At 35.8% G+C, this 13502-nt stretch overlaps 1 protein-coding gene across 2 annotated transcripts; it reads right to left on the bottom strand.

Moving 5' to 3' along the window:
* Nucleotides 1-7219: 7219 nt before the first annotated feature.
* Nucleotides 7220-12367, bottom strand: LOC113356563 (magnesium transporter MRS2-I-like). Of its 2 annotated transcripts, none has more exons than XM_026599731.1 (12): nucleotides 11844-12367; nucleotides 11718-11747; nucleotides 11086-11239; nucleotides 10715-10836; nucleotides 9218-9292; nucleotides 8667-8891; nucleotides 8541-8585; nucleotides 8371-8430; nucleotides 8226-8255; nucleotides 7976-8095; nucleotides 7713-7884; nucleotides 7220-7525 (listed from the first exon to the last, which is right to left on the bottom strand). In XM_026599731.1, exons 1-11 carry the CDS (start codon nucleotides 12081-12083, stop codon nucleotides 7798-7800), a joined length of 1188 nt encoding a protein of 395 aa, XP_026455516.1. In that variant the 5' UTR covers nucleotides 12084-12367; the 3' UTR covers nucleotides 7220-7525; nucleotides 7713-7797. The 2 variants fall into 2 exon arrangements, with proteins under 2 accessions (XP_026455516.1, XP_026455517.1); XM_026599732.1 differs by having other exon boundaries at nucleotides 8371-8415.
* Between the last annotated feature and the right edge of the window lie 1135 nt (nucleotides 12368-13502).

Below are 13502 nucleotides of genomic sequence, written 5' to 3'. Positions count from 1 at the left end.
TTACTCCGTTGAAATTGACTAGTTGCTTCACAACTCTTAAGGCATAAAATCCTCGTGGGAAAGACAATAGTCTTTGATGGGAAATTACATTCCTGGTGTTTGTTATTGTCTCATTAAAAACCTTGCCGAGTAACAGAACCCTATGGGAAAAAGCAACCTCAGTGAAGGACAATAGTTCAACAAATCATTAGATTCCCCCCCTGATGTTAGACAATTTTCATTAGTCTAATGCAGTCAAAAGGAGTTTATCACACTTTACTTTGGTGACTTGAATGCTTATAAGACCATGTTGTTGATTCTGGAAGTTACATTGCATAACAGACCATTGCGTTTCATTTCTTTGATTCAGATATTTTTCAGTAATATCAACGATGATCTTTATGTCTTCAACGTTCAACATACTTGATGTTTTTAGTGTTGTCTCGCTAAAAACCTTGTCGAGTAACAAAACCCTTTGGAAAAAACTATTCTCGATCGAAGGGAAAAAAGTACAACACAGCTTCAATTTCGAAGTAAAATATGTCGACATCATATCCTTGGATCCTCCCCATGATGTCGGCATCTCCCCCTGATTACTTTCGGAGTTGTTCCAGACAGTTCCTTTGGTCATGTAATTTTTGAAACTGAATATCGGTAATGACCTAGAAAATAGTCTACCATATCTCCTTCTGATTACTTTCGTTGTAGAAGAGATTATTGTTCCTTCATAATCAACAACTTTTGGATTACACTTTCATTAGAATTCCTTTTTATGTTTTTGGTGGGATAAAATAAACTCATGTCAATGGTTACTTTTAAGTATATGATTACGTTCATTATACCATTCCAATGACGTTGCGTTGGCGCTGAGCTATATCTAGCTAACAAGTTCACTGAGAATGTAACATTTGGTCGAGTACATTGTGCTAAGTACAATAATGCATCTATTATACTTAGATAATTGAAATTCATCTCCCGACACATCTTCGTCATCTTCCTTTAGAAGAATTGGTCATTTACTTACATCTGAACCTCGACTAACCATGGGAGTTCTATCAGGATACATGTCCTTGTTAAATATCCTGACAACTTTAGACATATGCAAACTGGTGGAATAATATACCACAAGCTCAATTTTCGATCGAGCTTTCCCCAGATTTCTCATCTCAAACTTGGATTTAGAGTAGCTTGTAGGATATCTTATGACGTCAAGAGCACCCATCATGTCTGTAACATCAACATAGGTAACTAGAATTCCAAATAAGGAAATTGCCCGTGAATACGCAAGGAAAAATACCTTACTTGTATATCCCCTCCAAATCAATTGCCACTTAGATGGGTATACCACATCCGCCTAATTGCTTCAATCTATAAGTGAGCGTTCTATCTAACTGTAAACGCACTCTGTAGTTTAGAATCACTTGATTTGGGCAACAAAAGGCTATCAAGTACTTTTAAAAATATTTGTTATCTCTTGATTCTTTCATAGATACGTAATAACCACATACATATGATGCATTTCTAGTCCTTTTGAAATTACCAAGATAACTAAGTAGCGAAACGTTATAACGTTCATTATAAGAGGACAATTCTAGGGCTTTGTGAGAAACCCTGCGCTATAAGGCGAGTCTTGATACTTTGAGACTTCATTCTTCCCACTGTGCTCTATGACAAATAATCATGTATGTCCCATAGGCTTTACACTTGGTTGGTTAGCACTACCACGCCAAATACCCGTATATCTGCCAAAGAACTAAGTTCTACCTGGATTTTGTAAGCCAAATATGTCATTTATTTGAAATTAATCAAAATAAAGCATGGTTCGATCTCATTGTGCTCTACTTCTGGAGCTATTATTTATGGATTATATCATCACTGTGCACGCATGATCCTTCCATTGACTCATGTGCATTCTCATAATCCGTCAGGATTACATTGTTCTCTATAATCATTTAAAACTTCGGAGCGTCCTCCAGTATTGATTCATGGACATAGTCATAGTCAATAAAATGAGATGATTTCATTAATGATGCAAATTAGGTTGTGCGTTACTCATCTACTTCATTTCTAGGTGAGTATTGATCGAACCTGGTGGTCTCTCCATCTTCCTTTGTGGAGCCACGACCTTAACTACACTTCCACCAAGTGTAGTTGCAACACCTTAGTCTATGGTGTACCCCATACTGAGGATTTTTAACTTTGCAGGATTATTTGCAGCTGGTATGTGTGATCTTGTCACGTTGCCGATATCAGTGCACTTTCTGAAATCGATTATTCTTTGTCACTTCACATTTACATTTGTGAAGTACAAGAATTAATGTGAGACACAGTGGGAATACACCACGACAATTCCTATCGTTCCCTTAGAAACTACTTTTTCTTATCTCCCCCTAATGACGGGAAGACTGTTTCAATAAAATGACAACCCGCAAATCTAGCGGTAAGAAATCTCCTGCCAAAGGTTTTAAAATGCGGATAGTCGTTGGAAATTCTTGTCCAACATAGTCACTTAATCATTTTGATGACCCATCATAGTACAATGTGGATTCGTAAGGGCACATATATATTGCAACCAAAAATGTGCAAGAACACAAAATGTCAGGCTTATATCCAGTTACCAACTGGCACGCAAAGAATGGTTAACCAATTGTGGGTCTAAAACGAATAACTGAAGATGCGTGTAATATTGCATATTCCCAAAGCAGTTAAAGGTAGGTTTGTACGCATAACCATGCCTTAGGCGCCATCTGTAACCTTTTGATGATAGCCTTTGCGAGACCATAAGGTATAGGATGCTCTGCATTGATCCTATTAAATACGAATAACCGTCAAGTCCTTTTGATGTACACTAGCTAGAATTTACAAGGGGTGGTGAGCCCTTACATGTATAATATGTGTTAGTAGTTTTCCAAACGCAAAATTTCTTGGGAATTATAACTAGTCCAAAATGTCAAAACATTCACCAGAGTCATAAGTCACTTTAATGGTCCGCATTCTGCATGAATATTTTTTCTAGATTTCACCTTATTTTCTTTGTAATATAGATTGTTTACCATTTTCATCTTAGGATGGTCTCGATCCTGTTTTACTGAAGACTTTGTGAAATAAGCGATATGCTTTCTTACTTAAAACCAATATGGGGGGGTGTGCATCTAGTACTTTAGAAAACACTTATTGGGAGATATGCCATCATTTTACATTATGTCAATCTTTCTCTCGTTTTTGTTCACCAAAATAAATTGATGTTTGTATGAGTCCTTTCAAAACGATCATCATGTCACAACCAAAGTGGCTTTATAGTTATTCCCAAAGCATGTATGATCAGTTCCTGACATTTCATCGTCGGAGTCAATATGGATTCAATAATCCAAATACTATAGTGATTTACATTTCACTAGATTGACTCACTAGTTTCTCTAATACATTAGGGACTATAAAAGATGCATTCAATTACATTCTCATCACTTGTGAGTTTCCACATGATATCCACTTGCATGGGTTTCTGTGGAATTTAACAAGGTGTGATTATCTCTTGGTACATGTAGAGATTTTGTAACGTCTTTTTCTATTTTGAAAACAAATTTTGAGTAGTGTTTCGCTCTATGATCCAATCCTCGTATTCACATTATAAGGAAATAGTTCAACAACTAGTTTAAATTCCTTAAGCTAGTGGAAGAAAAACAACTATGAGTTAGACACTTGGATCTTGAGAGTTTTAATAAGTGGTGTGGTCTTATTACATAATAAAAGTGAGATTCATCTCAAGTACTTTAGAGTGAATATATATTACGTGTCACCCAATATATCTCAAGTGCTTTATAGAATTTATGTCTCGTGTTTTCATTCCATAACTGCGGACATTGGATCTAGTTCAACTCAATAAGATAGTCAATTGGCCCGACAAAGTTCTTGTTGACATTAAAGTTGATGTGAATATTGGTTGTTATTATGACACACACATTACATTGTATATACCAACACCTATGACCAGGTGCATTTCCAACTCTTTCATTTATGATGAGAGCTACAATTACATTTTAGCTGATCCCATACTCGGTTGATACTTGTGTATTGGTGTTATTACTACTGAAGAAAAAAGTACATCTTTGTCTCATGATACATATGTCCTTTTTAATATGCTTTATATGAGTCGGTACGTCTAACCCTCATTAGTTCGGGGTTCTTTTCCATTTTTAATTTTTTTATATTTAGCTTAATTTGAGAAATTTATTTATCTCAACAAGCCAAGAGAATCTCACTATACATGTCAACCAATTATTTTAGGTTGAAAAGATTACTAAAAATAGTTCTCTTGTTGTCATACTTCAACATATGCTGGTTTGTTAGTATCATGGATGAAGTAGAGAAATGGAAATTTTCTGACTCATATCATCTTTTGTGAGTTCTTCCACAAAAATTGAAATACATGTGACTTTATTTGCAACTCTTTTGAAAATACTAACTCTTTAATAGTCGAGCACGTGGATTACAATCCACGAAACATTCAAATTTGGGAGACAATATCAAGTACGCAACTATGGTCCAAGTACTTTTAAACCCCAAATAAATACATTGATGGATCGAGTTGGTACAACCAATTGAACAAAAAAAAAACATCATTCAACTATAACCAATATCATATTCAAGATTGAAATTGACCCTTTATAATATGGACTTATCTAAGACAAAAAAATGTTCCAAAAACAAATAAATAAGCCAAATAGATGTTCCATTAGTTACATAATTCAAGCTTTGGTTCCCGCCGTACATAGACAGAACCAGAACATCTTTAGCCGCGAACGTCCCAAAACTAGGCACTAACAAGGAACATGAACAGGGGAACAAGTTGGATCGGGCTCGGCTGGAATAGGCCTGAGCTGAACCGATGGGACCGGTTCGGACCGAACCGAGTGAACCAGACTGAACCGAGCCGGGTGGAGACTGGACTGGGTCGGATGGACCAGAAGAAAAACAGACAGTCTGGAAACAGAAACTCCTTCTCCAAAGGATTACGAATAGGCTTTCCTTCTCCTCTAGCCCAGAGGATTACCACCGACCCAGTAGATGCATAAAATCAATCACAGCATAAAACCAAAAATACACTAGTTATAAAAAAAATTTGAAGCATTACTAGTTATAAAATGTAATCAATATATAACTTGCACAACACAAAAATTATAGTACAATAATGTACATGACTTTTTCTTTGTTAATTAAAGTATGAATACTGGGTAATAATGACTATTAAAGATGAACAACAAAAGAAATTCTTCTTTGTTTTTTCATTGACAAAAACGGATAAAACACATAATCATACTCATCAACCGATCATCAAAGGTTTATGGAGTGCTTCTGGATAGACCAAACAGGGAAACCACATAAAAACCGAATTCCCTTTTTATCTCACAGAATTTTCTGGTGGGTCCCGGTGGGCCCTGCAGATGACTAGCAGGGGGGCCCGCTTTGGATTTGGTTTGTGTGTAACGGTTTTTTCTCTCAGTTTTTTGTGTAGTTCGTTAAGAATTTTTGTTATTAAATAACATAGGACAAAATATAGGACATGATATATGAAAGATCTACTGATGAACAAAGATGGATACTCTTAGAGCAATTTCTATGGGAATGAACAAATTCAAACATTTGTTGAGCCACGCGGATGAACAAACGGAATTCTCCACTATGGGAAACAAAGCAAAATGAACAAATTGGGCTCCACTAGTGATTTTATTAATATAAACTAATAAGAGTTGGATCCCACTAGTGATTTTATTTATATAAATTATTAAGAGTTGGATCCCACGAAATATTTAACTAATAAAAATAAATATTAAAAAATAAACCTTAAATATCTTAAACGGGTTTTAGTGAAAGAAAAACACTGGGCGTTTCTTCTTCCAACGCGGGCGTCATTGTTGTTGACGCCAGCGTTATTAGGGATAGCGCGCGCCATTACAATAGACATGCGTCTGTTGTTGTGACTCGATGTTCAAATGAACAGATTTGTTCATTTGAACATCCATTTTCTTGGTTTGTTCATTCCATAGTGGGTACAAAATGAACAAACTATTAGTTTGTTCATCCCATAAGAATTGCTCTTAGATATCAAACATACCTTTCTGATAATAGCATTAAGATGCACATTATAATAATGATCAAAAACAAGTCAAAGCATATCATGGGACAAGCACACGTGATAGGAAATTACTGGCTTGCATTTGTAAACATAATAGAAAATAAAGAAGGATTTAGGAGTACCATCTCAGTTCTGATGTTTGATTGAAAAAAGAAAAAAATAGAGATACGGAGCGAACGTAGAAAGATGGGAATTTCCGAGATCGCCATTGAGTTAATTAAGATGGGGATTTTCGAGATCGCACTTGATTTGATTTTACTAAACCTTTGCACTTGATTTGATTTTACTAAACCTTTCGCCGCAGGGAAGTGTTCGTTCTGATAACGTGTTTTAAAAGAATTATAGGTGAAACAGTGAAAGATAAGAGGAAGTAGAAGGACAATCTTATTAGAAGGCCCAAGTAGAAGCATTACATAATTTCCTTTATATACAATCCTAAAAATCTAATTGGACCGCACATCCATGGGCCGTTGGGCCTGTAACAAAATTTAAAATTAGAATTATTTTAGAAATTATGAGTAGGTGGTAAATAGGAAAAATATGGGTGGTAGATAGACGAAACCAAAAGAAAAGATTAAATCAGGTTAAAAACCTATCTGAGCTTCAGTGTTGGCAATATTATCTAGCTGACAAAAGATTAAGAGCAAAGCGCAGGATATCACAAAGCAGCTTAAACAGAAACCAAAAGAGCCAAAGAAGGAACAGATGACAATAAGATTGAGAATAGCAGAGTAAACCTATCTATTCTTTCATGTTTACAATGTTATCCAGGCAATCCAAAATTAAAGCAAAATCAGGAAATCCAAAGCAACTTGATGAAGGTCTAATGTTCAAATCATCACAGTTAACTATCAGTTTCAGTGTTTACAATGTTATATATATCAGTTAACTTGATGAAGGTCTAATGTTAGCAACTTGATGAAGGTCTAATGATATCCAAAGCAACTTGATGGATGGTGTATCAGTTTAATTCCCATCTCAGTTTCAGTGTTTACAATGTTATATATGTCACAGCAAATATGGATTTGGTGAAGAAAGAGAGAAAAAAACAAGCAGGATATCACAAAGTAAGCAAATATGGATTTAGTGACGAAAACAAGCTCAAAATTGAAGAGAGAAAAAAAGGGGGTTTTGATAAAGAAAGAACATCTTATGTTATTGAACGATATACAGTATTCTATTTTTCCTTTCGTTCTTCTCTGAAGTAGCTATTACTTACAAATAATACTAGCCATTTAATTGTGCATCCTACTGTTAGTAGGAGGTAAATCGAAAAAGGGATTAATAACAAAGATTAAAAGATAGTAAATGCAGTTTCACAATGCTGAAGATTGGAATTGAATTATATCGTCAAACGCCTTCCATGAACTGCTATAGTAGGAGTCTTCAAGTGAAAGACTCATTTGCTTCAATCTGGAAAGCAGAAACCTGAGTAAGAATAATGAAGAATGGGTTTGGTTTAACTAAATTCTTTATCTGAAGTAAGGCCATTTTATGTCCAAATTTATGATTGGTTTGTCCAAAAGGGTCAGTGGAGCGTATAACTGCATAAATCTAACCAAAAAACAAGCAAATAAAACAAGAGCAACGCAGTACTGACCTCAATGTTGACTCTGATCAACCTAATTATATTCTCTAGAGGTTCAGAGCATAAGATGGCAGTACTATAAGAAAGGTTTTCTCAACTATGACCCAACAAGACCCTTGTGGCGGGCATACGAGATTATCAGTAGAAAAAGGGCTGCACATACAACTCCGGAGAGAATGACCACCTGTTCAAAATGTTCAAAACAGATTACATATAATAAATTCATAAATAAATCCTGATTGAAAATTAAGGTCATGTCAGAAATTGATACATACCCATTTAAACATGAAGCCATGGCCATCATTCCATGTATATGGGATATTCATTCCAAATATCCCAGCCACCAAGGAATATATTGAGAGGCAAACAGTACCAGAACTTAGGAAGAGCTCCAACTGTAGTGAAGAAGTAGAAGAAAAGTAAATTCATTCAAGACTGGCCATATGGTTCAAGGTAAATGACGAAGAGGGCTGATGTGATACATTTGGAAAGAAAATGCACAATGATGAACTTAATAAATTTTACCTGAATCAACTGATTTCTGTGATTGTCAAGCTGAAAAAGATAGGGACTGGTACTTAGTGCAAGAAAAGTTTGTATTGTTTCTGCAATTAAACATACTCCTGTACTCCTAATGAAGTTCATATAACTGAAAGGTCTAGGTCATTACCTGAATATTAATATAATCCTCAGTGTCATCAATATATTCACGTAACTGCAAGAAAATAAACTAACAAACAAATTAGATCACTGACTAAATGCAACAACAAATCTTGAAAGAATGAACTCAATGGCAAACAGAAGGATGGACGGGGAAGGGCAAGAGGGAAAGATGTATACTGTGGTCAATTTGTTCAACGTGCCATCAACTTGCATGAAGTATGCCTGTAACAACAAAAGACCATGGCTTAGAATTCAATCTTAATCAAGCATGATCCAATGTCTAGGGAAGCCAAATTTTACTACCTCTAGCAACATTTCAAGCTCTTCAACATCATTCTCATCTCCACGAAATGTTGCTGCACTAGCCCTACTTGCTCTAGATATCTTGGAAGCTATTGTAGGAGAAGCATGAAGCCAATTGGGTGCTCCAGACCCACTGATGGGTGATGATGAAGCCATTTTCCTCGATAAGTAAAGATCGGCCATGTCGTCGTCATCATCCAAAAGCTGTTCAAGCTCATCTCTAACCTGAGAATAGTATTTACAAACAAAATCAACCAGCTTAGCAGAAAACTGTGTGTTTTCTTTTTTATTTCCTTTTTAAAAAAGAATTGTAATGCAATTATGCAGATTGAAGAGTAAATGTGTCCATCTTGTTTCAATTGAGTCTTGGATTAGTTTAGTCATTCAGAGAGATTCAAATCCTTCGCTCGATAAAGTGTAAGACTGCACCAGTGTTTTCTGGAAAAACCTTGATGCAATAAATCTTCTCGGTACCAGCACATAGCAGTGGAGAGTTTTTAAAAAATCTTTGTTGGAAAAGGTAGATACTAACACACAAACATAAACCATACCTTTTGCACGCGTGCAGTCAATCTCGTCATTGCACTCTTCAGTTTACGAACACGATCCAAGTTGCGACTACTAATCTGTAGTAAGCAGAACAGATATCGATATGTTATATTGGACCAAAGATTGAGCATATAACCAACAAGTTCAACACAATAAATTTAGAAGAAAATAAAGCCTCTTTGGTAGTTCTGTTAAAACTAAGATTCGGAGATAACAAAAAAAGGTAAAACAATTACAAAACAATTAGGAACATTACTTGATTATACCTTTTTCTCAATCAGTACAGGTACTTATTAAAAAGATATTGCAGTGATTATATGTGCACTTAACACCTGACACCATCTTGATTGCTAATCAAACAACTAATGCTCTACCCTTGTGGTACTAATGCAACGACAAATTATTTCATTGAGAAATATTTTGGTCATGAATCCTCGTCAAATATGACAACTATGAAAAGAAACATGGACATGACTATAGCCCAGCTCTTTACAATATGAGCAACATATCACAAGATTCAGAAGTAAACTTACACCTCAAGTATAGATCATGAACCCTGAACCTGAGTGAAGACATAGTTCATACCCACTTTTACTAGTCTATAACTAGTATTGCTTCAATCTTAATGCTACCTAACTACAATTTGACTGTATCTTTCTTTACATCAATCTTATTAGAATACCGTAACAAACTAACAATCCATAGCTTGTACCAAAACCTCAGTAGGTCAATAGAAGTAACATAATTAGAGGTTTGTATTTATAGTACTGATCAACTTAAGGAAGTGCAGTCAGAAACTAGTATTATTGTCTCATCCCATCGATCAACTTGGTAGAGTTTGATTAATGGGACAACACAATAAGCATTTCCAGTAAATACAATTACAGATATCCCAATCCACGCCTAAAGCTATATATATATATATTAGAGATTGGACACTAGAGAGATCTTTACTCAATGACAGAGGAGAAGGTCGAGAGACATATTCGTATCAAACCCACTATACAACTAAAGCTACATTTTGAAAACACAAACAACAATCTTTAAAGATAGGTCATGGGACTACAACAATCATATTCCTAATTTCATACAGGAATACCATGGATGTAAAGTGTAACCATATCTTCCATCTGGCTATGATTTGTGAAGTTGGGTTAACCTACCAACTCCTGAGAAGCAAAACTGTATCTTAAGCACTCGCTAATTGTTTGTTATATGTATCAGTAAAATCTCAGCAATAGCACATTATAGGAGAATAGATATAATAAACAAATTGTTCTTGTTCAGAGATCAGTAGATTACTATAACTACCATATAAGTTGGATAGCTTAAAGGTGCTAGTTTACTCAAAGCTCATAATAAATAGATAAGCAAGTTTTGAGCAATGGATATACTCATGCTAAATTTGGTGAAATAATTAGTTTTGAATGAAACATTCACAAGAAAACCATTCCAAAAGAGATCCAGAAGATAACATTTAGATATGAACTCCCACCTACCTTGGATGTCAGCTCATCTAATGCTGGATAAGCAGCAGTCTCCAATTCTGTTGTACGGGCATCCAGGAAACTGCAAATAGCTTCCAGTGCCACTTCTAAGGCCCGGAACTCAAAGGGAGACTCTACATTACAGGAACAAATATACCAAATTCAGAACATGAATCATACAAGTCGACAGTAATAGGTGCATTTGAAACAAACGAAAGAGAGCACAAACAGCCTAACCAAGAAATAGTGACATAACTCATGAGCACAATGAACCCTCCCACAGGGTAGAAATCATTTTCTAAAACATACAGTCAAAATAAAGAAAAGAAAGGAAACACGACTACAAACAACCAAAATGCATGAGTCAAATCACCAGGATATACCATCTTCTTCGCCCGCTTCAACATCATTTTGCCCATTAAATTGTTCGTTCCCATCTCCTGGACCTTGACGAAATGCATTTGCAGGAGGCAACCGCCTTTTAAGTTCCTCAACAATGGGAATAACATTATCATCAGTTGGATCCCGAAGTAATACCTACCACCCAAGATAAAAACAAGTTATTAAACTGCAAACACGCAACATTACACATCTCCCCGTGTTAAAGCTGGTTAATTATGTGATGTGCATCGTGCCAACTTTTTCTCAAAATCCATGCTTAGCAAATAGTTGAACACACAATTTCCATTTAGCATATTCAAAAGGGTCACGAGCCCAAATCCTAGAGACAAATCGAAGAAACACCTATGAAAGACAAAACAAGTCACTAAACCACAAAGACACAACGTTAAACCTGCTTAATAATGTGAGATACATTATACACAACATCATTCTCTAACATTTCAAGCTTGGCAAACCATTGTACACAACGTCTAGATTCGCACTAAGCATAAGAATACGTGGGTGCCATTATTAAGTGCCACACTGTACTGATTTTCAAAGAAAGTGCTTATTAACTGAATCAAACTCAGGATTCTCAACAAACAAAACCCCAAAAGACCAAATAAGAACTAACCTCTTCTGCAGTGATAATTGCTTTGATGTGCTGAAAATCACCAACAAAAAAAAACACACAAAATCATTAAAAACCCAAACTAAATTTCACAACAAAATTAAACAACAAAATTAAAACAAAATTTACCTCCAAATTAACAACAATGGCTCTTTCTCTCCCTAAAATTGTAGAAGGATAAGACAATAACGGATCAAGAATCCTTAAATCTCTTGCATGAATCTGAACTCTATGCATAATAGCATATTTATCGACATCTAAAACAGTACCTTCACCGGTACAATCTAACATAATCCAACTTCTTGCTGCTGCTGTTTTCTTCGTTACAGCATGTGTATCCAATGGAACTATATGCCCTTCTCGACCCATCTCTTTTAATCATTCCCCCCAACCCAAATCAATTGAAAAAAAAAAAAACCAAACCCCCAGAAAATTATAAATCAGGAAAAAATTCTTCCAATCACAAAACAAAGAATCTAAGAATCTGATACTATTCGCCCCATTTAACCACCTCCCTTAGTTGATGAATGAATCTTCTGGTAATTCTGTAAAGACCCTAGTGGGATTAAGTAATGGTAATTTCGAGAGATTCTGAGAAATTTGTAGGAAGAAGGCGAGATTGTTGTGTTTGGGGGTGGTTAGTTAGGGATGTGTTGTATGTGTCACAGGGAATTTGATGGTAAATATGCCAAGTTAGATCGAAATGACGAAATTAGGCCGACGAAACTAAAGTTATGTATGGATGCTATTAGTGGTATAAATGTCAATATTTTTTCTTATGCCAATGGGGAAAGTGTAAGCTGTAGCAATGGGATATCCGGCCGTATCAGACCCGGTTTTATAAATACTTGCAAGTAATTAAGGACAACTCGTGACTCCAATGGTATGACCTTCGCTTAGGTCTGGCCTGTAGTTGGGTTTTGGTAACACGTCTTTATCCCCTGCTCATGCATACAACACATTAAGAAGAACCATAATATTGGGCATACCAAAAACTTTATAGGCATACAAAGTCATTTTCCTAACCAGGGTGTATTGATAAGGGGTGTCTAATGGGTATGCAATGACCTATACACCCTTAAACACTTCGAAAATATTGATTTATAGGCTTTAGGTTCGGCTGACTCGTGTTGATGAGTTATCAGCCGAACTTCCCGCTGTAGACTGAATTCTTTCGATCTTGTTTTGATCATAACTTCTTCGTCCAATGTCGGAATGACCTCATTCCTTTTGCGTCATCTTCGTATTTTCATTCTCTTGAAGATGAAGATAAAATCTACTTGATTTTAGTGGGTTAAAATCTACGATTTTCATTATATAAGCTGAACCATTAACATTTTTTATTCCTGAACTCTCAGGAAAAGGTTCGACATACATCTATGAGCCGAACCAACCCATTGATGAACAGTTCGGCTTACATCTATGAGTCGAACCTCACATAATTTTTCTTCCAGATCACACAGGACTAGGTTCGGCTCATTATGATATTTTTAAACAAGCCGAACTAGTTGGTTCGGCTCATAACAATAACACTTTCAGCTTGCCGAACTGTTCATTAATTGTCAATATCCAGGTTTCAGATCAAGGTTCGGCGCATAATTTAGGTGAGTTGTGAGCCGAACCCAGGTTCGGCGCATAATATAGTTGCGTTGTGAGCCGAACCTAAGTTCGGCGCATAATGTTGTTGTTTTTTAAGTCGAACGGTTCTTCAAATTTTCAGCCTGAAAGTGTATATGAACAGTTCGGCTGATACGATTTTCATTATATAAGCCGAACCATTAACATTTT

Source organism: Papaver somniferum, chromosome 3 (genome assembly GCF_003573695.1).
Source record: "Papaver somniferum cultivar HN1 chromosome 3, ASM357369v1, whole genome shotgun sequence".
Lineage (NCBI taxonomy): Eukaryota > Viridiplantae > Streptophyta > Magnoliopsida > Ranunculales > Papaveraceae > Papaver > Papaver somniferum.
The sequence above is the reverse complement of the archived record's forward strand: the minus strand, read 5'-3'. Positions and strand labels throughout refer to the sequence as shown.

Bases quoted from the DNA above. Each gene is read 5' to 3' on its own strand.
- LOC113356563 (XM_026599731.1), bottom strand. From the start codon at position 12,083: ATGGGTCGAGAAGGGCATATAGTTCCATTGGATACACATGCTGTAACG. The intron at 8,431-8,540 runs GTATACATCTTT...TTTGTTTGTTAG, and splicing joins CGTTGAACAAATTGACCACA to TTTATTTTCTTGCAGTTACG. The intron at 8,096-8,225 runs GTAAAATTTATT...TCTTCACTACAG, and splicing joins ACAGAAATCAGTTGATTCAG to TTGGAGCTCTTCCTAAGTTC.